Source organism: Mytilus californianus, unplaced genomic scaffold (assembly GCF_021869535.1).
Source record: "Mytilus californianus isolate M0D057914Y unplaced genomic scaffold, xbMytCali1.0.p SCAF_2, whole genome shotgun sequence".
In the NCBI taxonomy this organism is placed as follows: domain Eukaryota; kingdom Metazoa; phylum Mollusca; class Bivalvia; order Mytilida; family Mytilidae; genus Mytilus; species Mytilus californianus.
The window spans coordinates 114,340,698-114,364,782 of NW_026262668.1; the positions used below are offsets into that span (position 1 = coordinate 114,340,698).

At 31.6% G+C, this 24,085-nt stretch overlaps 1 protein-coding gene across 12 annotated transcripts in view; it reads left to right on the top strand.

Moving 5' to 3' along the window:
- The window catches only part of LOC127730781 (PTB domain-containing engulfment adapter protein 1-like), a 51,805-nt gene that overhangs the window by 25,665 nt on the left and 2,055 nt on the right, over positions 1 to 24,085 (top strand). For 10 of the 12 annotated variants that reach the window (XM_052239335.1, XM_052239334.1, XM_052239336.1 and 7 more), the window contains 11 exons: positions 9,064 to 9,209; positions 11,494 to 11,558; positions 12,392 to 12,463; positions 13,645 to 13,743; positions 15,702 to 15,839; positions 16,798 to 16,914; positions 18,668 to 18,772; positions 19,473 to 19,604; positions 20,734 to 20,845; positions 22,305 to 22,394; positions 23,174 to 23,334. In XM_052239335.1, the coding sequence (XP_052095295.1) occupies positions 9,200 to 9,209; positions 11,494 to 11,558; positions 12,392 to 12,463; positions 13,645 to 13,743; positions 15,702 to 15,839; positions 16,798 to 16,914; positions 18,668 to 18,772; positions 19,473 to 19,604; positions 20,734 to 20,845; positions 22,305 to 22,394; positions 23,174 to 23,334 (1,101 nt within the window). In that variant the 5' untranslated portion in view covers positions 9,064 to 9,199. Of the gene's footprint in view, positions 1 to 7,700; positions 7,720 to 9,063; positions 9,210 to 11,493; positions 11,559 to 12,391; positions 12,464 to 13,644; positions 13,744 to 15,701; positions 15,840 to 16,797; positions 16,915 to 18,667; positions 18,773 to 19,472; positions 19,605 to 20,733; positions 20,846 to 22,304; positions 22,395 to 23,173; positions 23,335 to 24,085 lie in introns of those variants that run through there. The other 2 variants (XM_052239342.1, XM_052239333.1) reach the window with 2 other exon arrangements.

Genomic DNA, 24,085 nt, shown 5'->3' on the forward strand with positions numbered 1-24,085 from the left:
TCAGAGAAAGATTGCACACATGAAGTTATGCACCTGGTATTATGAAATTGTTTGAATACTTTTTCCCCATTTTTCTGAATTTGTGAACTTAGTCATTTCCAGCAAAATTTACAAAAGATTGTATCAATTTTGTGAAATCAACTAGCTGTCAGTAACTGCAAGTACTCTCAGATCTGTACTTAGTGTCTTTTTGTTGTTTGGATGTACAAGTACCCGGCCACGTCCACTTTTATTTGTATTTTTATCCATCTGATAAGTTAAGCCTCTTTCAACTGATTTTTATAGTTCGTTCTTATGTTGTACTGTTACACCACTGTCCCAGGTTAGGGAGAGGGTTGGGATCCCGCTCACATGTTTAACCCCGCCACATTCTGTATGTATGTGCCTGTCCCAAGTCAGGAGCCTGTAATTCAGTGGTTGTCGTTTGTTTATGTGTTACATATTTGTTTTTCGTTCATTTTTTGTACATAAATTAGGCCGTTAGTTTTCTCGTTTAAATTGTTTTACATTGTCATTTTGGGGCCTTTTATAGCTGATTGTGCGGTATGGGCTTTGCTCATTGTTGAAGGCCGTACGGTGACCTATAGTTGTTAATTTCTGTGTCATTTGGTCTCTTGTGGAGAGTTGTCTCATTGGCAATCATACCACATCTTCTTTTTTATATCCTCCACTTTTCCACCCATTACCTTATAACTTAATAGAAATATTGCACATATGTTGAAGTTGTTTAACTGCTATTATGGATATTTTTGAAATGTTTTTTTCTCATTTTCCAGATTTGGGAAATTAGTGATTTTACAGCAATTCTTTTTTGTTTTAACCAAGATCTATTATACTTCACAGGGAGTTTACAAACCTATTAAGGTTATGCACCTTTTATTATGCAGTTGTTTAAAGATTTTTTCCAATTTACCATTTTATATTTCCATGTAATTAAATGTTCAGTTCACACTATCCTCAATTGTTTAAGAAAGTCTGTGCAACCCAAACAGCCATTTGAGTTTTTGATCCATTTACCTATGTTAAAGGATCTGAGAGCATTCTATATATTAGTGTACTAGCCAGGGTTTACTTACCTAAAAACTGTTGAAAAAGATAAACAAGTCACCTATGGAAGATTGCTTTCCCTTGCTCACTTTGATGCAAAATAATGTATTCAATTTGTTCCTTTTCATAAACATCAAATATAATTTGATCCAACTGATGTATTAAGGATTCATGCAAATATGCTACTTCTATATTATACAACTATATATTATTGTATAATTATATCTGATAATAATATATTATTGTATAATTATACTAGATTAAAACAATATTTTTTTTAAATTGAATTGAATTGATATATTTCAATAGTTTACAATGCATACACACATGACATTTTCAACAATGGCAAATGTTTGGGACTGGTAGCTCCTCAAATTAACAAGCTTTATACCTATAGAACTGGAGTTTATGGGCATTATTTTCATGAACATATTGATATTCATATCATAAATTTAATTTCTTAGATATAAATCACAGAAAACAGAAAAACTTTTGATTTGATCATATTCATAAATTTAAGATGTAATAATGACAGTTGAGTCCCCCTTGTAAAAATTTACAGTTTACTGTACAATAAGATTTACATAATACTTTACTGAAATTTGCTGTTAGAAAAGGTAGGTGTTTATTTCAAAGAAACAACATAATGTGTGTTGAGGTTAAAAAACATGATATGCACTGATATGTGCTATAATTAGTTAAAGTAGGAGTCATGCAAAGACCATTTACATAAAAAATGTAAGAAAAGTTTTAAAAAATTCACTGTAGAATGTAGATATTAATGACATTTATCTAAATACTTAGGTGATAACATAAGCTTTACGTCCTTTGATTTTTTTTTTTTGTCTTCTAAATTTTATGGTGTGAAATTTTTGCCCATGAAAACAAAAAGCATAAAAATGAATATTCATATACTGTTACACCACTGTCCAAGGTTAGGGGAGGGTTGGTGCCTTCAAACTAGTTTAACCCCTCCACATTCTGTATGTGCCTGTTCCAAGTCAGGAACCTGTAATTCAGTGGTTTTCGTTTGTTGCTGTATAACATATTTGTTTTTCATTCATTATTTTGTATTTAAATCAGGCAGTTAGTTTTCTCATTTGAATTGTTTTACATTTGTCATTTTGGGGCGTTTTATAGCTGACTATGCGGCACAGGTTTTACTCACTGTTGAAGGTTGTACGGTGACATAGTTGTTAATTTCTGTGTCAATTGGTCTCTTGTGGAGAGTTGTCTCATTGGCAATCATACCACATCTTTTATTTTTATATTCATATATATATATTCATATCAATATATCATGCAACTTTAAAATTAATTGCTATGCAAACATTGGATTGTGTTGTCATTTTGCATTAAAAAGCACTGCTACAAAAAAGTAATTTGTTAAATTTCCCAAAAGCAGTATCAATCAAAACTCAGGAACAACTGATGTTCCAGTCTGATAAGTTAGTTTGTTATACAAATGTAAAACTTGTGAAATGTATTAGGACACACATATATGATTCCATTAGGATATTACACTTGAAACCTCCTACAAATTACTGTTCATTACTAATATGACAACCCTCAGATACAATGACAAATGAAAATAACTAATATTATAAAGTAGTTTGTGCCATGACATACATACCATTGAATATGCTTAGCCTATAGTTCATGTAGTACATGTTTCTATGTTAACTGTGAGAACTTTGGAATATTTTAAAATTCACATCAGATTCAGGAAGTATTTTATATATTCCTAAATTACCATTAGTGTAAAGTCCAACTAGAATGACCACAAGTTTATTAGATATTGGACTTCAAACCTCCTGCTAGTTATTGTTCATACATTCTATACAAAAATTAGCCATGTTTTATTCCAAATTCAGTTCATCGAATTGTAAGTTATCATGTAAACATATATAAGTACATAACATTGTAATTAATATAAGGATAGGGAAAAACAAATATCCTTAATCAAGTTATAATAATCTCCATATATACTCTATATAGTATGTTTTTTTGGTATTTATTTCTTTACAAGTCAACAGATTACATTAATGTACAAATGGCTATTTGTGATTATATGGAATATTTCATTAGGAAAATAGTTTATACCTTCAAAATGTCTTTATACAAGATTGTATAAGGATTATAATTGTATTATCATATGGAATATTATGGATGTGTCATTGTTGTAAGTCATTTTTACAAATGATTATTACCATTCTTTAACAGACATGTAGACTTAGGTTGGAATTTGCTTTTGGGGATTACCACCACATCATTTTGGGGAAAAGGGCTAAAAGGAGCACAAACAGTTTTATTACAAATATGTTGTAAAGTATTTGTTTTTCATCAGATTCTCAATGATTTTATTTTTTATGAATATCTCTTTCTTGAATATATCAACAGATATGATGTATCAATGATTCTAAATATATAAGTGGGTCAGTCACAAATATTTCACCTATTATAAGTCTGATTATGATGCATTCACCTGTAAATCTCATTTTTAAAATATCTGTTTGTCTTTCTCTATTAAATTTGGGGTAGTTCTGATGATTTTTAAGCTAAAAGGCACAAGAAATGGTAAGGAGAACCACATAAGTGAAAGTAATTTAGTACTGTTTTTAATACAACTGTTTTGTGATCTGTCATACTGGTTTTATTAAGTTAAGTGGTTTTGTTTATTTTTAACCGGATTTTCGAAGGAAATATCGGTTATTAAAATGGTTATATACGGCGGGCGGCTGGGTGGCTCTGGCTGCTGCCAAACAGCGTCCGCACAATAACATGAAAACGCTTTAACAAATTTTTTTCAAATTTAAATATGTTGTTTCCTGGGACTTCATGAAGGTCTCTATTAATTTTCAAGATTTTAGTATATCTCCTCTGTGAGTTATCTTCATTTTTAATATCCAAAAGTAGAATTTTTAAATATTTTACTGTTGTTATCTTTTTATGATTTGTCTTATCTCAGAATAAAAATTGGAGTGACAGATTTATTTGAAAATTATCTATTTCCTAAGTGGTAATGATTATAAGCTATATCATTAGACATTTTGAAGATTATTACATTATTAATTATGTTAGAGTACTATGTTAAACAACCATAGTTCTGTTCAATTAGATATTATAAATATTTCAGCATATGATAATGATTTATTTTCATTATTAATTAGATCTTTGAAATATTTTAGCATATGATAATCATTGGAGTGACAGATTTATTTGAAAATTTACTGTTTTCTGATTGAAATATAGGGGAAGTCCATTGGGGTAACCACTACCCCCCTTTTTTTGATAACTTGTAAACGGTCAAGATTCCCACCCAGAAACCATATATATTCTTGTATGGGACAATATATCAAATCAAATAAAATATAGGGGAAGTCCACGGGGGTAAACCCTACCCTTTTTTTTTGAAAACTTGTAAACGGTTGAGATCCCCACCCCTAAACCATATATGTACTTGTTAACAGTTTTTATGAACATTTTTGTTATTCTAGTAATGAAGATTAGAATGTGAATGGCTGGTGCTAAAAAAATCTAGTTCCTCCCAACTTGATGTTTATATGTCTGTCCTTAGTCTGGAACCTTGTCAGTAGTGGTTTTTAGTGACATCCTAATGATTTTTATACACCCATTTAAGGGACGTATTATGGTATACTGTTGTCTGTCCGTCCATCTGTCTGCAACATGTCAGACGATAACTCAAAAGCGCTTTAACCAATTTGCATAATACTTTGGTGAATTGTTTATATCTATTGACTTGAGCTCCCTATTTTTATGCCCCTGCCGTTGCGGAGGGAGAATTAAGTCTTACCCTTGTCCGTCCGTACGTCCGTACTTCCAAAATTGGTTTCCTTTCTGTAACTTTAGTTTGCCTCAACCAAATGGTTTGAAACTTATACACAATGCTTGTTACCACAAAACACAGATCAAGTTTGAATTTTGGTGGCGTCACTTTAACCGTTCTAGAGTTATGCCCCTTTACAAATGGAAAAATTGCTGATTTTTTTTTGTTTCCGTTCTCTAACTTTAGTTTGCCTCAACCAAATGACATGAAACTTATACACAATGCTTATCACCACAAAACACAGATCCAGTTTGAATTTTGGTGGCGTCACTTTTACCGTTCTAGAGTTATGCCCCTTTACAAATGGAAAAATTGCAAAATATAAATTTTAGATTTTAAGTTTCTGTGTTGTGGGGTTTTATTCATTAAAAAAGGGGGATTTTCATGTTTTCGGACAATAACTCAAAAACACTTTCACCAATTTGCAAGAAACATTAGTGAATTGTTTATATCTATTGACATGAGCTCCCTTTTCAATTTTTATACAACCGCAAAAAAAATTTTGGGTCGTATAATGCTATCAAGTTGTTGGTGTCATTTGGTTTCCGACAATAACTTAAGTTTATGTGTATGGATCTCTATGAAATTTAACCAAAAGGTTCAATACCACAAAAGGAAGGTTGGGATTGTTTTTGGGGGTGATGGTCACAACCGTTTAGGAATTAGGGGCCCGAAAGGGGCCCAAAACAAGCATTTTCTAGTTTCAGGACAATAACTTCTGTATAAGTATTGTGATTGCTCTGAAATTGAATCACAAGGTACAATACCATTAGTAGAAGGTTGGGATTCATTTTGGGTGTAGTTGCCCAAACCGTTCAAGAATTAGGGGCCAAAAAGCGTCTAAAACTAGTTTTTTTTTTTTTTTTTTCAAGCAATAACTTGTGTTTAAGTGTATTGGTTTTTTTTAAATTGTACCACATTTTACAAAAAAAAAAATTATGGGAGGGGGGGAATTTTTTTCCCTCAAAATTTAAGAAATTAAAAAGAAGATTTCTTCAAATATTTTTTTTTTTTTTTGAAAAAGGGAAAGGGGGGGGGGGGGGGGGGGGGTTAAAATTTTTTTAGGAGGGTCAATTTTTTTCCCTCAAGATTTAAGAAATTGTCAATTTTTCCAAAGAAAAATTGGGGGTCACAATTTATTTTGCTAATTCTTTGTATATAGTCTGAGAACAGATTTACGAAGTATTGCGCAACAGCACAGTGTATTGCTCAAAACAAGTTCTTTGACTACATTTATTCTGTTTTAGAAACCTATAATGTGTCAAATATTTAATTACAATCCAAATTCAGACCTGTATCAAGCTTGAATATTGTGTATATTTTTGCCCAAATTGTTCAAGGTTGGACCTCTGCGGTCATATCCGGCTGCGCTAGGCGAAGCAGTTTATTATAAATTTTAGATTTTATGATTCAGAGTTATGGGGTTTTATTCATTAAAAAAGGGGATTTTCCAGTTTTCAGACAATAACTCAAAAATGCTTTCAGCAGTTTTCATGAAACTTCAATGAATTGTTTATATCTATTGATGTAAGCTCCCTTTCGATTTTTATGAATCCTAGATTTTACGTTTCCGAGTTATGGGATTTTATTCATAAAAAAGGGGTGATTTTCCAGTTTTCAGACTTTATCTTTAAAGTGCTTTGATATAGATTAGACTGTTGGTTTTCCCGTTTGAATGGTCTTACACAAGTAATTTTTGGGGCCCTTTATAGCTTGCTGTTCGGTGTGAGCCAAGGCTCTGTGTTGAAGACCGTACTTTGACCTATAATGGTTTACTTTTATAAATTTTGACTTGGATGGAGAGTTGTCTCATTGGCACTCATACCACATCTTCTTATATCTATTTGAGCAGTTTTCATGAAACTTTGGTGACTGGTTTATATCTATTAAGACAACCTCCCTTTAGTTTTTCATAAATTTCTGATATGACATTGAGAAGTTATTGAACTTTATTCTTTGAAAAAGCAACATGCGTATCATGCGCTCATGGCGCAGCTGTTTATTGTTTTTTGTCAGAGATTTGTTGTTGATGGCAAATTTTGATAGTCTTTGTTAAATTTTGATTTACAACTTGTCTAGACTAGGGTTGTTTAGATTTTGAGGAATGTCACTTCTCTTTGAACCCTTCTTTTCTACAGAATAGCACAGATATATATAAAGGGGCTTGAAGGAAAGTTTTGCCTACTTTTATTGTTAGTTTGCTGTCTTATTGAGGTATACCTTTCTCCAACAAACATCTTGAAGTTTAATTTTTTTTCATAATACTCATGATGAAGTTTTTTTTTTTTTGGTTTAAAATGCTAGCAGCCCATATTCCAATCTGAAAAAGTGAGTTAAAGTTAAGTTAATTTTGTTGTGCTTTATTTTTTTTTGTCACCTATACAGATATAGGAAAATGAAGGATTTGATTGCTGCATGGCTGAATAGATTCATTTTAGAACTGAATTATTATAACATTATCTTACTGATATATTACACTCTAAAGTACTTTGATATTACATTAAGTATTATATGATGTATTGAAAAAGATGTATTGTCCCTTAGATGTAAATCCAGCTGCATTTGTTTGCCAAATGTATTGTAGACAAATAAATGACATCTTTTAGGGTGCCTACAGACATACACTTTTTTTATGCATTAACAGAAACGAAATTTGCTTTTGTAGTAAAAGTGTTAATTGGTTAAGTTACAGGAGGACTTGTTTATGCATTCAAGTCACATATACTATTTAAAGGCTATTAATCAATGGTGTGTGACATGTTATGTGTATTCACCTTAAATTTATCAAGATCTAAACAGCTGATTTAGCAAAGTGTGGTGACGTGGTAGTATAACTTTACATATTTCTATCTAAGATAACCCCAGAGGTTATCTGAATGGTCAAATAAAATCTCTGTAATATCCTAAGCCAAAACATAAAAAATAAACGGTCATGAACAATTATTTTCATAGCATGTTATTGATCTCTTGAAATTAGAGAATTTAATTTAATCAGACCTATTCAAATGGATTTTTTACCTGAGGATTTGACCTGTTATTATTATAAATGTACCTGGATATTTAAGCCAATTTAAACACTTTAGCCACTTTGTTGTTATTGTTTATAAATTAATCAGTGGATACATACTGGATCTATACGATTTAAAAATACAACCAACAGGACTTTGTACCTGTGGCATAAACAATTTGTGTTTTTGTAAAGATTGAATTAAAAACAGATTGTTATTAGTAAATTAGTATTTAATAGGATATCCTGGGTATAGCTTAGATAATATTACCAAAAAATAAATAAACTTATATTCTTTTAAAATACTGACTATACATGTAGTAGCAGGAAATATTAAGAATATATTAAAAACTACAAGCTGTGATTAACATTTTAGTGGTGAATAATTTCCTTCCTAAAAGAGGGAGATAATTTAAAAGAGTTAAATCTTGATTGTGACAACTGTTCACTTACCTGTATATTTATTTTACTTACTCAGTATATTTTTGTGCCAGGTTTAAATATAACTTCCAGTTTGGAAAAGACTTATATATATACTGTTTTTTAATTGCTGAGACTTCTAAGTTGACAGTACAGAAGCTTGATAAATTGGAAACTTTATTGACAAATGAATGAGTTGTAGATTTTCACTTGGGATTACCTATAATTAAGAAAGATTACCTGATAGTGTAATTGTTTGTGTATTCACAGTAGGTTGTGATGTGGCAGTTCAGCTGGATTTCAATCAAGGACACTTATACTGCTGTTGGATATATGGATATACGTTTGTGAATGGAAATTGATTCATTAAAGGGGGAAGTGTGACATTCAGTGATAGCCTGTCTTTGACACGTTTCAATAGTACTAGTGCTTGATAAACATTGAAATAAATTACATACTGCAGTTACAAAAATAAGTTTGGAATATGATGATTTAACATAGGAACAAATGTATAGTTTGTAGAATATTGTGACCTGAAATATAATATACTAGATATGAACGTAATGTGGTCATAATACTAATAATAAATATTTGTTGTCTAGATAAGATTACATCTAGTTCTTGTGTATATTGAATCCAAGTGATCGTCGCAGTAATCTGATACAATGGATACAGTAGCTAATATCAAAGTAGCTGCTGATTATTTTAAAAGTAAACAAAATACTGTTCTTTTACCCAACAGGAATTTTGGTTCCAGAAAGTTTATACATGTCGGATTAGGAGCAAAAAGTCACAGTACTGGACTGTTGAATGTTTCCAGATTATCAGAGGACGATAATACAGCCGATACAGAATATACAGGTACCCCTGAGGAGAACATGAGAGCAGGTACATTTCTTATTTTAGGATGGGTTCCATGCCTAGTTTATATGATTGTATTTTTAGCTCATTTGGCCCGTACAGCCAAGTGAGCTTTTCTAAATGTCTGTCCTCATCGGCTATTAACTTTTACTCTGAAACTACTGGGCCAAATTTAACCAAACTTGGCCACAATCATCATTGGGGTATTTTGATTAAAAAATGTGTTCAATGATCTTGCCTGCCAACCAACATGGCCGATATGGCTAAAAATGGAACATAGGGGTAAAATCCATGTTTTGTCTATTATATTAAAAACTACTATGAAAAGAGAAATCTGACAGGGGCTGAAATTTTTGGAATGTTGATATCTAACTACTGACAAAACTGTCAGATGGCTAATTATAGAAATCCTTTAATGATGATTTTTTACCATTTTTCTGCATTTTTGCCTAAAATAAAATAAAAACTATTAATAGATAGATAGAACTTTAAAAGCGAAAAAGAATCAGCAAGGTAAGATCTACAAATAAGTCTAAAGGCTGAAATTGTCAGTCAACTTGTTAAAGGGGCTATTGTTCTTTAATGACAATTTTGGCCAATTTTTGTCTCGCCTGCGACGAAAGTTGTGTAAAAAGCGAGACATAAGGATTACTTTTCCGGCGACATCTGCTACAACAGCGTCAACAGTTGTTAAGTTTTCTGCATAAGTTAGTTTGATAGGAAATACTCGTGATAGATCAATGATATTTGATATAAAGTTGCATTACTATAAGTACATATCAGTTTGACGACTATTTCGAAGCTTTGCCCCCATGGTCATGGTCCAGTGACTGAATTAATTAGCAATTTTCAATGTTAAGTTTTCTGCTTAATTTAGTTTGATTGGATCTACTTGTGATAGATCAATGATATTTTGTATAAAGTTGCATTACTATCAGTACACATCAGTTTGACGATTATTTTCAGGCCCTGCCTACTAGATAATGGTCCAGCGACTGAATTAATAAATCATGTTGCTGTCCATCAGATTGTCTTTTTCTGAATTTTATGCAGACAGGCGAGACATATCTCTGTGTCAACATGGTCAACAGTTTATTAGTATTTTTGTTTATTATCTTGAAAACTACAATAGATAGAGAGATACTTTATAGCAAAAATCATCAGCAAGACAAGATCTACAAATAAGTCAATGTTTCCGAAATTGTCATTTTCATATAAGTCAGCATGGCTGAAATCGTCAGTCGACTCTTTGCTCTTTAATGAGGATTACTACCCATTTTTTGAGTTTTTGCCTATTAAACTATAAATGATAGATAAACACTTTAAAAAGCAAAAATGATCAGCAAGACAAGATCTACAAATAAGTCAATTTTTGCTGAAATTGGTAGTCAACTGTTTATTGAGTGATTGCCCTTGAAATGATGATTTTTTATTACCCTCTTTTGTGTTTTGGGCAAAAACTAAAGAAGGTAGAGAAAAACTAAACAGAAAAAATGATCAGCAATTACAAGATCAACAAAATAAAAGATTTTTTGTCATGAATTTTATTCCAGTTCACAATGTTGGAGAGTTAGTGTTTCCATTGTTGAAGTTTCAAATGTAGGTGAGCAACACAGGCTCTTTAGAACCTCTAGTTTTGTGGATCTTATCATGATATGGCATAGATTTGCGTAATTGTTGCAGTTCATTTTTTCCATAACAAAAAAGATAAATTTTTGGTCCAGTAAAAGTATTATTGGTTTGACTGTCATTTCACTGGCCAACTTTTATTTGCACAAGGTTACTTAAAACTGGAATTGATAGGAGCATCTTAGTTCATCTTCTTAATATTCCTTTTAAAAATATGTAAACAAATATGGTGTCTTGATAAATTTCATGCATCTGAAGTACATGAAGTATATAGATATATAGAAACGTGTCTGTATTGGACAGTAAAATAATTACAAATACATGTCAGTAGTACTTTAGTAATGATATTATGATAGGGTTAACCCATGATGATATATTTTGTAGTTTTTGACACTAAGTGGTACAACTGTATTGAACTAATTTAAAAGTGTGCTTCATTCATGCAAATCAGCCCCTTTAAATCAACCTTATTCAGTATTTCCATTGTTTGATATGAGGTATTTTGATTTATGATTACTACCCTAATGATTTAAATGAGAAATTGTCAGTAAAAATTCCTTTTGTTTAAGTAATTGTTTTATTTCCTCAATCATGAAGATTTAATACAAATAAGACAAGTTTTGTATACTTGAGCATTTGAATGAGTGATATCTTAAGATTTATGTCAATATTTACTTTTCAGCAAATAAACAGTGGGTTCATCCACCAGATGCTCTTACAAGAGGACATATAGTGTATAATGTCAAGGTACTTAATATAAAATCTAAATCATCTGCAAATAATACAGGAAAGGTCATTATTTATATGGTCATGAATGCTTGTGGAAAAAAAATCTGTTAATTAATGTGACAGCATGAAATACATATTGAACTTGTACATAAATAGATGTTTTTATTCTCTCAAATGATAGAAATATTTAGCTCAATAACGGAGGGAGCATTGAGTTTTGCCCTTGTTTGCCTGTATGTCCGTACGTATGTCCGTCTGTCCACACATAGGTCCCAAAATTAGTTTCTTTTTTTTAACTTTAGTTTACCTCAACCAAATGTTTATGAAACTTATACACAATGCTTAGTACCACCAAACACGTTCAAGTTTGAATTTGGGTGGCATCACTTTCACTGTTAGTTATGTCCCTTTATAAATGGAAAAAATTACTAAATTTGCTGTTTCCACACTCTAATTTTAGTTTGCCTCAACCAAATGTTATGAGACTTATACAATATGCTTTTACGCACCAAACACAGATCAAAGTTTGAATTTGGATGGCGTCATTTTCACCGTCAGCTTTGTCCTTTTATAAATGGAAAAATTGCTAAATTTGCTGTTTCCTTACTCTAACTCTAGTTTGCCTCAACCAAATGTTATGAAACTTATACACAATGCCTGTTACCACCAGACACAGATCAAGTTTAAAAAATTTAGGTGGTGTCACTTTCGCCATTCTCAAGTTATGTCCCTTTATAAATTGAAAAATTGCTGAATTTGCCATATATTTACAAGCGGGGGTATCTGTATCTCATGGACACATTCTTCTTTTATTTGCACTTATAAGATATTTCAACTTTTTATCTTTTCAGTTTCTTGGAGAAACCGAGGTGGATCAACCGAAAGGTACAGAAGTTGTTAGAGATTCAATCAGGAAGAGGAAGGTATTGTTTATATTCCAATAAGATAGGTTAGGACAGAATGACCTACTATATATTTTGAGGACAAATTGGCTGTTAAGCCATCTATTACCTATACCTTCATCTCAGTGTCAAATTAAATGTTCCAAAATTCTTGTGAAATTTGGTTGTGAGCTTGATATTAATAAACCATGCAATATAAAGTGAGATTTTAAATTTTCTGACATCAAAAAATTTTATGATTGTATCAGGAAAATGTGTTGCATTAAAATTTGTGCTCTCTAAGGTTACTTTGATATTGTGTTACAATACAATACAATAGAAAACAAAGTTATTGACAATAATGACTCCAAGTAATAAACAGTACAATCAAGTTATTGATTACATATCGATTACATTGATTATTTTGACAATTAATCAAAAATAAAGTCTAAAGTACTCATATCTCTTATAAAAGGTGTGTACCATAAATACCGGTATATATAAAAGTCTTCAGATTTGTGTAGACCAAGTAACTTTATGAAAGTTTTTTTTATAAAATAAATACCATAAGCTGTAGAAATGTTTAAAGTTTATTTGTTTATTTGACCATAATATTATTTAGGCTCACTTTTATTTTCTGGTGAGGTGAACACAAAAAAAATATTTCTGGAAAAGTTTGCTATGCATTCTAACCAAAATAAAAATCTTAAAAAATTGCATTTGTGTTCATTCCATCAGAAATGAAAATCATCCTCAAGAAAATTATGGCCAAATAAACAATAAAACTTCAGACATGCACCTTATGGTATTTATTTAATATAAATCGGTCCTGTAGTTACTTGGTAATATTTTTTTGAAAAATATCGATTTTAGTTGAAATGATAAGACATTTTTTGAGTGGGAACTCACTTTTGTCCACTATCTGTATATATACAGAGACATACTACCAATGACTAAACTCTGTTCAGTATTCTATTGAGTATAATTTTGTTGAACAGTATCCCTGAATTCTCTAAATCTGGGAGTATATTTGAAATAAGAACTACGCCTAATTTAAAGAGTAGTTTTATAAATCAATTTTAAAGTTGAATCTTCTTCTTCAAACTTGCATAAATTGTTAAATGAATAATATGTTGAACCTTATATAAAGTAATCGTTATTTCAGTTAGTTCTAAGAGTAAATATGTTTAAGTATGTAAAGGGGTTATATTTTCTTTTTTTAGTTCAATAAACATATAAAGAAGGCTGAAGGCCAGAAAACACCCAAAGTAGAACTTACAATATCTGTTGATGGAGTCACTATACAAGACCCCAAAACAAAGGTATGGACATAATCAAAAAAGTTAGGCTTTTCTAACATGTCTAATGATTTTTTAGCTCACCTGGCCCAAAGGGCCAAGTGAGCTTTTCTCATCACTTGGCGTCCGTCATCCGTCGTCGTTAGCTTTTTACAAAAATCTTCTCCTCTGAAACCACTGGGCCAAATTTAACCAAACTTGGCCACAATCATCATTATGGTATCTAGTTTAAAAAATGTGTCCGATGACCCCGCCAACCAACCAAGATGGCCGCCATGGCTAAAAATAGAACATAGGGGTAAAATGTAGATTTTGGCTTATATCTCTGAAACCAAAGCATTTAGAGTAAATCTGACAAAGGGTAAAACTGATTATCAGGTCAAGATCTATCTGCCCTTAAAATTTCAGACAAATCTGACAACCTGTTGTTGGGTTGCTGCCCTGAATTGGTAATTTTAAGGCAATTTTGCAGTTTTTGGTTATTATCTTGAATATTATTATAGATAGAGATAAACTGTAAACAGCAATAATGTTCAGCAAAGTAAGATCTACAAATAAGTTGTCATGACCAAAATTGTCAGCCGACCCCTTTAGGAGTTATTGACCTTAATAGTCAATTTTTAACAATTTTTCGTAAATTTTTGTAATCTTTTACAAAAATCTTCTTCTCTGAAACTACTGAGACAAATTTAACCATACTTGGCCATAATCATTATTAGGGTATCTAGTTTCAAAAATTGGTCCGATGACCCTGCCTTCCAACCATCATGGCCAACTTGGTTAAAAATGGAACATAGGGGTAAAATGCAGTTTTTGCTTTATATCTCTGAAACTAAAGCATTTAGAGCAAATCTGACAAGTGGCAAAAATGTTCATCATATATAGATTTATCTGCCCTTAAATTTTCAAACGAATCCGACAACCCGTTGTTGGGATGCTGCCCCTGAGTTAGTAATTTTACAAAAATTTTGCAGTTTTTTGTTATCTTAGATATCATTATAATATCTAATATCTAATACTATTAATTATGATTTTAACCTTATTTTACATGATTTCCAAAGCATCAGTAAATACAGGTGAGCAACACAGACTCTTGAGAGCCTCTAGTTTTAGAAAATTTACTGTGTTTTGTTCTCATTTTCAATGAAATTCTGTAGTATATCCTCAGAAAAAGGTAAGTAATTATCGAAATCTCAGAACTATAGGTCAATTTTCTTAGTAAAACTTATTCATTTAAGGAATCTGTCCCATGTAAGTGATGTTCTCTTTCCATTGGCAATTCCTGACTACACTCACACATAGAACAAATTAGGAACGTCATCAAAGTGGAATATTATTCTTTACAAAGCTCCATATAAATGAATACAAATGTGGTATGGTCAAGTTGATGAATTATTTCTTTCCCTATTAGCAAAATATTACATTTGAAAATCAGATCTGTGTTTCAAAGTAATTTTTGTCTTGCCTACGACGAAAGTCGCAGAATGTGAGACATAGTGATTACTATCCGGCGGCAGCTTGATTTTAATTCTTTTAGTTGCTCTTACTTGACCTAGAACCAGAATGTCATACGACAGAGTAGGTAACCTGTCAAAAGTCAATTATATGAAAATAGTCTATTCAAGGTCATTTACACTTCCTATGTCTAGAAAATGTATGGTTTAAGAGTTTAAGGAGCACATCACAAAAGTAAAATATTGAAAGGGAGATAACTTCCAGGAGATGTCACTTGATTCTTTTGATTGAAATTGAGTATTGTACAATATAGCAACAATTAATTTGGAAAAAAAATGGTGTCTTTTTCTTACAGTGATACATTTATTACAATCACATAGGATGTTGCTGTTGCTGTAACTAGACAGAAAATTAGTATTGTGTTATTTTGAAAGGTGGGAAATATGTAATGAAGGTACCTATAATATCTTATAAGTAGACATATATTGAAAGAGCAAGACATTATAAATTATAATTGTATGTTTCAGATGACACATCATTCCTATCCACTCCATCGAATATCTTACTGTGCTGATGACAAAACAGATAAAAGAATGTTTACATTTATTGCCAAGTCAGCAGATTCTAACAAACATTACTGTTATGTCTTTGACAGTGATAAATGTGTAAGTAAACAAACTAATTGACTGATTCCCTTCCTCCATCCCCCTCCCAAAAGATGTAAACAAGTAAAAGAAATTAAAACGACATATTAACACCAAAGGAAGATCAGTATCAACAATAAGATCTTTTCTCTAATTCTAACCCGATTTATCCTTTTCCTGACCTGCTGATTATTTTTATTTAATCAACAGGTCAGGAAAATCTCAGTTCTTCATTGGTCAAAATTTGATTATGACATCAAATTTTTTTGCTCATCTGAAATTCCTATTGTGACTTCATAAAAAAAAGGCAACCATGCCTGATGACATCACATAAAAAGAACACATCTTTTTGCCTTGCATTTTAAATTTGAAAATTTAACTGTCTCGAGTGGATAAATATCGTATCACACTCGATACAGTGGCAGAATCTATATTTAAAAGGGGATAACAACAGTTTTGAGATTTTGTTTCATTTAAAATCCCTGTAGGTATATGTTGATAAATTTGACCAAATATTTCTTGTTGCTGAGTTACTTACTGATTTCATCCTCAGAAGTTTCATCTGTTTTGTTTGAGTCTAATTATGATGATTTTTTTTACTTTGACATCCTTAGTAAAATCCTTACCTTTGTTGTTTTCCATTACAAAGTAGCTATTACAGCTTCTGATCTATGAGGGACCATATTTTTATTTTTATCAAATTTTAAAGGAACATTTTTCATCAAGCTTTTGTATAAATATAAACAGATGTTTTTTTTTAACATATTTCAGTTTGTGAGGTATAAGGTTAACTGGTTATTATATCGAAGGTTGTTTACATCATTAGCTTGCCTTGTGACAAAGTGTCACATAAAAATCTGTAGCAATATAAACAAAGAATTGAATGCAATTTTAATTTCCCATTTGTATTTGCCTTGACAATTATATTTGATAAAAAATTTACTTTACTATTATGATAATTATAAATTTTATTTTTCAGTCAGAGGAGATAACCTTAACTATAGGACAAGCTTTTGATCTAGCCTATAAAAAATTCTTAGATACAAATGGAAGAGATCTAGATTTGAAGAATGAATATATTACATTACAGAAAAAGGTAAGACCTTGTTAGGTTATACTTGGTACCTCAGGACTCGGACTGATAATTTTGTTAAAAATAAGTAACTGGTATGAACAAAAGGAGATGTTAGGTATACATCTATGAGTAGTTTATAAGCAGTGCCTACATGTTCTTGAGGAAATCTGCTAAGCAGTGGAAAATAGTTTTCAGTAGACATACCAATACATTTTTGAAGATATTTATTGTAATTGGAGAAGACTAAAGAGCTCAGATTTGGTAAACAAAACCTTAATACATATTTGTGTCCTAAGAATTAAAAATTGGTTAATGACCAGAAAGAGTCTTTAAAGAAGGGTTCACATAGTTAAATGTTTTTCTTGCCTCCCCTGAATGCAATTTCATTGACAAAATAAAGTCAAAGAATTATGAATTAAATCAGTCTCACTAGCAAAGAAAGAAATAGGATAAAAATTGAATAGATTTTTGTTGGGTCATGATCAAAGTTTAGGATATTACCTGCAGAGATAATACTTGATATCCTGTCTTTTCCATTTGGCAAAAATAAATAGAAGATTGAGCTGTTTTTTACAAGTCATTAATATTTTTATACTCCTGTACATACATCCCTAAATTGGTTTCCATTCTTTGACTTAAGTATGCCTTGACTTAATGTTATGAAACTTAAACACATTGTTTATCATCACCAAACATAGAGATCAATTTCGAACTTTGGTGGCGTCACTTTCACCGTTCTCGAGTTAAGTCCCTTTATAAATGAAAAAATAATTGCTGAATTTGCTGTTTCCCCCTTCTTACTTTACTTTGCCTCATCCAAATGTTATGAAACTTTTACACCATGCTTATTACCACGAAACACAGATCAAGTTTGAATTAGGGTGGAGTCACTTTCACTGTTTCTGGAGTTACCCAATTACTATTTGTTATTGAACAATCAGAGTACTAAAACACACAAGCAATCTCTAATGACAACATACAGAAACAAATGTCAATAAGTTAAAAAAACAAAACTTAACATCAATAGGCTTGAATTAGTACAAATGTTGGCATCTGTGTTCCATGGACACATTCTTCTTTTATTTAGATGTGACTTTATATTTTTATCAGTTGGCAATCAGGTTATAATATTAGAAAAAACTGGTTTTGTACTTGTTATTTCAATGGCAATATAGGAATCAAGAAGGCAGATAAAGTGATTATGGTGACTTGTAAAATTTTTCTGTTTCACTTTTATCAAAATTGCAGGTTATATCCCTACATTTTGAAAAATATTGTATTTTTATATTCCTATGCAACAACTTTTATCTAGCTTTGGTTTGAGTGCCATGGTTATAATGCATGGAAATAGATGGTTGTTATTTATGATATAATTAGTAGTAAAACAAGTAACTTTTATGTGTTATACAATCAATGGAAACTGTGCTGTTTCAGCCACAGGTGATGATATCGAAATCAGTAATGATTGCAAAGGCTTTATCATACTCCTTATCTTCATGAAGTTACATCATCGATATCATTCAATGTTGCAATCTTCATCAAACCCCTAATCTGCATTACATCATGTCACATGGAAAAACATCTACTTGAGGATATATTAAATAAAGTATATAAGATATGGCTTTTTCAATATCAAACACCATATCAGCCCTCAACCATTTTAATCCCTTGAGTAGAGCTTTAGGGATTATATTGGTGTCTCCGGTTGATATGGCTGTGCTATTGAAAGAGCCATATGATTTCCTCTATTTATATTTAATAATTTTTTTTTCAGGTAAAGTCTTTAGAACAGGAGAATCAGACATTGAAGAAAAGGGTTGAAGAATTAGAACAGCTTAAGGATAGAGATGATATTGTACAGTATAAAAAGAGTCAACAGGTCAGTAGGTCAAGTCTGTTATGTCCTTTTTTGTCAATTATGATACATGTTTCTATTACTATTGTTTATACAACTGAAATTTGATGAAGTACAAGTTGAATTCCATTGATGTAATGAACTTGAAGGTAGGAAGAGATTGAAAAGTGTGACTGTCGTGGAAGCATATACTTAATGTTTGACAAGTTTGCCTAAAAATTTATATTTTAGAAATTTTGTTTGAGGTATTTTTGATACTGTTATCGTGGAAATTTTCATGCTGGGATTATTTACACCTATTTTCCCCATCATCTTATATGATTGAAAAAATCCCCCATGCAGATACTTTGTACAAATCAACAGTATAGATGGTAAGGATTCCATTTCGCAAATTTAACCCTTGTGCAAAAAAGTTAATGCATTGAAATCATGGAAAATAACATCTTGCGAAAATATCCACTTTTACAGTATGAAAAATTAAGGTTATTGTTCTGAAATCTGAAATTTAAGAAGATTTCATGAAAAAAAACCTGTAAGTAGTAACTGCATACTGAATAGCATTGGTTGGAAAACTGCATCGCATTTAGATTTCACTATTAGAAATTACTAGTTCACAGTTGTGATTCACAAATTAAATATTCCATGGAAGTGGTTAGTAGAGAGTTTTATGTTTTCAATAAATTCTATGCAAGTAAAATAACTATAGCTGGTAACATTCCTACAGATTATTGATTTGACTGTTGTTACTAAGCAACCTGGTCCTGCTGTTGCTAATGGTCATCCCACCCATGTGATTTTAAGTGATTCTACATTACAAGAGGAAAGTTCTACAGATGATAGTAAAAATGTAACAGAGGTAGATTGTCTCCCTTGGTGATAGATGTACTAACACAAATGCATGAAATTGTTACATAGCTCTTTATTTTCTCAATTTATAGAGTGCTGCCAAAATGCATAATGGTATAGGTATGTCCTCTGTAAATGTTTTGTAGTAACTTATTTTGGAAAATTCTTTAATTCATAAAAGTATCATGTGACAAACTGTGGAACACATTTTTTTATGGTACTCCCAAGTCATTCCAATTTTATTATACAGAAAGGGCATCAGGATATTAGAAGAAATATTAAAGAGAATCATTTCAAATTTTCGACAAATACGACATAATTGAGTTTTCAGTTCTGTCCTGTAAGAGATTAAATGCAAGGATTTTAGTAACGTTTAGTAGTAATTGCTACAGCTATATAGTGCTACCATTACGCAATGCAAATTGTTGTATTATTATTTTATTGTTTAATCTGTTGATTTTGATATCCCCCATTAAACACTAGTATTTGCTAAAGACAGCATGCTTGGCATATATGAATGTACATATATTATTCAGATTTGTTCATTGGTACTACTTTAATGATTGGTTGCATTGACTTTTTCAATAAATGATTTCTTGGTTTAGTTTCTTTTTGATTCAATACAAACAAGGAACACATTACTTTATTATAAGAATTGATCTGTTTACAGGAGGTAAAATTCTAAGAATGAAAGTAAAATGTCATAACAGTCCCAACATAGAATTATTAAAAGTATGCTTAACTATATCCTTATTTTCATCCCCAAAAAACCTTTTTGGTATGCTTAAAGTAAAGCTTTGTAGATACTTCAGTTACTTTTAATTTTGAGTAATAGTTAGTATAGACTAGTGGATATCTTTGTGTTCAATCACCTTGATTTTGTATTCATCATGTCTTTCATTATTTACAAATTGACAGTGCATGTCAAAGATTTTATGTGGCCTCATTTTGACAAAAATCTACAATATCACTATGTATAGTTCATGAAAAATAATCTGAAATTTGCAGTTACTTTTTGAATAAATGTTGAATTTGCAGGTGGGTTAACATTTTTAGGTTTGTTTTTTTTAGAATCTTTTGGCTAAAGATAAATTCATTTGATAGAGTTAATAATGATGTATACATGGTTGTCTTCACAGGCAGATGTGACATTTAGTACAGGATGGGAGTCACCACGACTGGAGTTTGTCAATGGAACTACAACCAAGTCATCAACAACAAATGGAAATAGTCCATCTGCTACAGGGCTAAGTAAGATATCTTTAATTATATGTGATGTGGTGTTGACTTTCAAACTGTCTTTCCAGATATAGATATGAGCCTCCCAATGTGTTTCTTACAATTTAGAAATGTCCATCTGGAGATCTGTTTCCTGACAGCTGAGGTCAAAATTATCTGTTTTCCTTTTATCACAATTTTGGTTTTTGTGGTAAAATTTGATAAACTATTGCACAAAATAAGGTGTCTAAACTACCTGACATGTTATTTTTATAAAAAAGAAAATAGAGAAGGGATATGGTGTATTTATACCTGACACAAAATCCTAGCTATATTCACTTCACAAAAGTTGACACCTGTGTGTTAGAATAAGAATGATCTCTCTTTTTTATGCCCACCCACTAAGCGAAGGGGGCATTAAGTGTTAGCTTTGACCATCCTTCCGTCGTCCTCATTTTCATTCCGCACACAAACTGAAGTTTTCCTCATCGAAATTTTATAAAACTCATACACAATACACAACACTAAGAACCAAAACTCACAGAGTTCAAATTTGAGCAGAGAGTCACTTATCGTTCTAGAGTTATGCCCTTTATAACTTGGAAAATTGCCATTTTTTTCGTTTCTGCACTCTTTCTTAAGTGTTTCCGCACTAGCAGTGATATCAAATGCTCTCAAAAAGTATTTTCATGTATTACAATAAATATAAAAACAAGAATGTGTCCATAGTACACGGATGCCCCACTCGCACTATCATTTTCTATGTTCAGTGGACCGTGAAATTGGGGCCAAAACTCTAATTTGGCATTATAATTAGAAAGATTATATCATAGGGAACATGAGTACTAAGTTTCAAGTTGATTTTACTTCAACTTCATCAAAAACTACCTTGACCAAAAACTTTAACCTGAAGCGGGACAGACGGACGAACAGACGCACAGACCGAAAAACATAATGCCCCTAGGTGGGGCATAATAAGGAGATGTGGTATGATTGCCAATGAGACAACTATCCACCAAAGTTCAAATGAAGTGGATGTAAGCAATTATAGGCAACTGTAGAGCACTCAACAAGGAGAAAAACCCATACCATATTGTCAGCAATAAAAGGCCTCAACATGAAAAATATGAAACAATTCAATTGAGAAAACTAGAAGCAAGCATGAGAGGGGGCATTTGTGTCTTGAAACACTTTCTTCTTTTATTTTAGTATAATATTTAGTCGAATAGTTGATCCAAATGATTTGTTTAGTTCAAAAATATATACTCCAGCAGTCCTAATTTTCCTTTTGTAAGGGATACACTAATTGAATGACCTTTGGATGTGTATGTCTATCTGTGTGTATGTGTTAATGGTTTACTTGTGAACAGGATACAACAAAATGACATTAAACTTGGAATACACAGAATATATGGAAAGGATGATTCTTACCAAACTGGCAAAAGTAACCCTTCACCATCCTGTTATAAGTTGTAATTTATTTTCTATTCAGTTTCTCCACCACCTCCCAGTACAAGACCAAGGACGCAAGGATCAGTTTCGTCACCAACATTACCATTGAGTCCAGCTGGATATCCTGATGGTAAGTTTACATCCTCCCCCGCCCTCCCCCAATCATCACTGTTATAAACCTGTACCCCAGGAGTGGAGAATATACTATTGAACACTTTTCTGTCTTTCAGGCGCTATTATTTGTTTTAGACTTCTAAGCAATATTTATCACATTGATTTTAAAATCAATAGTTAGCACCATATAGGGAAGATTTTAGGTGAAAAGCATTTTAATTTCTTCAGCATGTTAAGCTGATGTGTAAGAGTATCCCTTGTTTAGAATATGTGTGTGCATTCACAACCAACTTAAGAAACTTAAAAAGATGTATAGCCATATGTATATTGGTGCATCTTTGAGAGACTGCTCATGTGCCCTAATATTATGGATACATGACACACATTTCCCTTTTCTCAGGCTTTAAGTTTTAAAACTTATTACTGATATTTAGGTTTCATTGGAATTCAGAAGTCAGAAACTTGGTGATTTGCCATCATTTTTAAACTTCATGTCTGGTATAAAGTTTTGTATGTGGAGTACATATCTCAGAACTCATAATAAGCGCACATCTAGGGGGATATGTCAGCATCCCACCAAGAGGTAGATCATTTTATGCTTATCTGACTTATATTCAGTCTTTGGTCAAAGTTCTACAAACATATGTACAGCACATATTAACTTTATTAAGCTTCCCCAAATCACTACTGACAACATTTTTATTTGGCTCTTACAGAATATTCATCTGATAATACAATTAAATTTTGTACGTATGGTTTGTCCATTATTTTTCATTGCATGCTTTTTACTTGCAGCAGTGGATGCTTTTGGTGCATCATCATTTAATCCACAGCCTGCCAGTGCTGATCCATTTGGTATGGCAGCATTTAATCCATCATCACCTACAAAATTTAATCCATTCACATCAGATACATTGTCTGTGTCATCAACAGAGAGAGAATTACTTGATATTCAGGTAAGAATAGAAAGTAACAAATACACTTATACTTAAAGGTATCGTAAGATAAATCATTGTCCATTTATACTTCGTAGTTTTGGGGAAATTTGTTTCTGTCAGAATTTACAAAGGAACAATGAATGATTACATTTAAATTTATTCATTTACCTTCTCTTAGTTTGGAAATAATAACCTGCACTTCTTTGGTGATCGATATCGTTTGAAGTTGCCTTAAACATGTTGTGAATGTAAAATCTAGATTGGAAAAGACTTCAATAACTTAAATGCTTACAAAGCAGAAGCATATTGACGACTATAAATGAAGACTGTCATACAAGTGAGAGGTTTTTGCTAGCTATAAAACCAGGTTTAATCCATTTTATACATAAGGAAATGCCTGTACCAAGTCAGGAATATGACAGTTGTTTTCCATTCGTTTGATGTGTTTGAGCTTTTCGTTTTGAATTTTCCTTGGAGTTAGGTATTTTCGGTATTTTACCTTTTAAAACAACAAAAAAAAATTTCACTCTTCCTTGATGCAATAACCAAAATTCCTCAAAACAACTTTACATTTGTCATGAAGCACGCTGAAATAAAATTTCCTATCCATCGAAGTTATAATTCTTTTGATTGACAAAGAGACAATTATCCACTAGAAAATGAGTGACTATATGTTACCTTACGGCCTTCAACAATGAGCAAAACTCATATAAAATAGGAAGCTATTATAAAGGCCGTGCCATGACAAAATGTCAATCATTTCAAATGA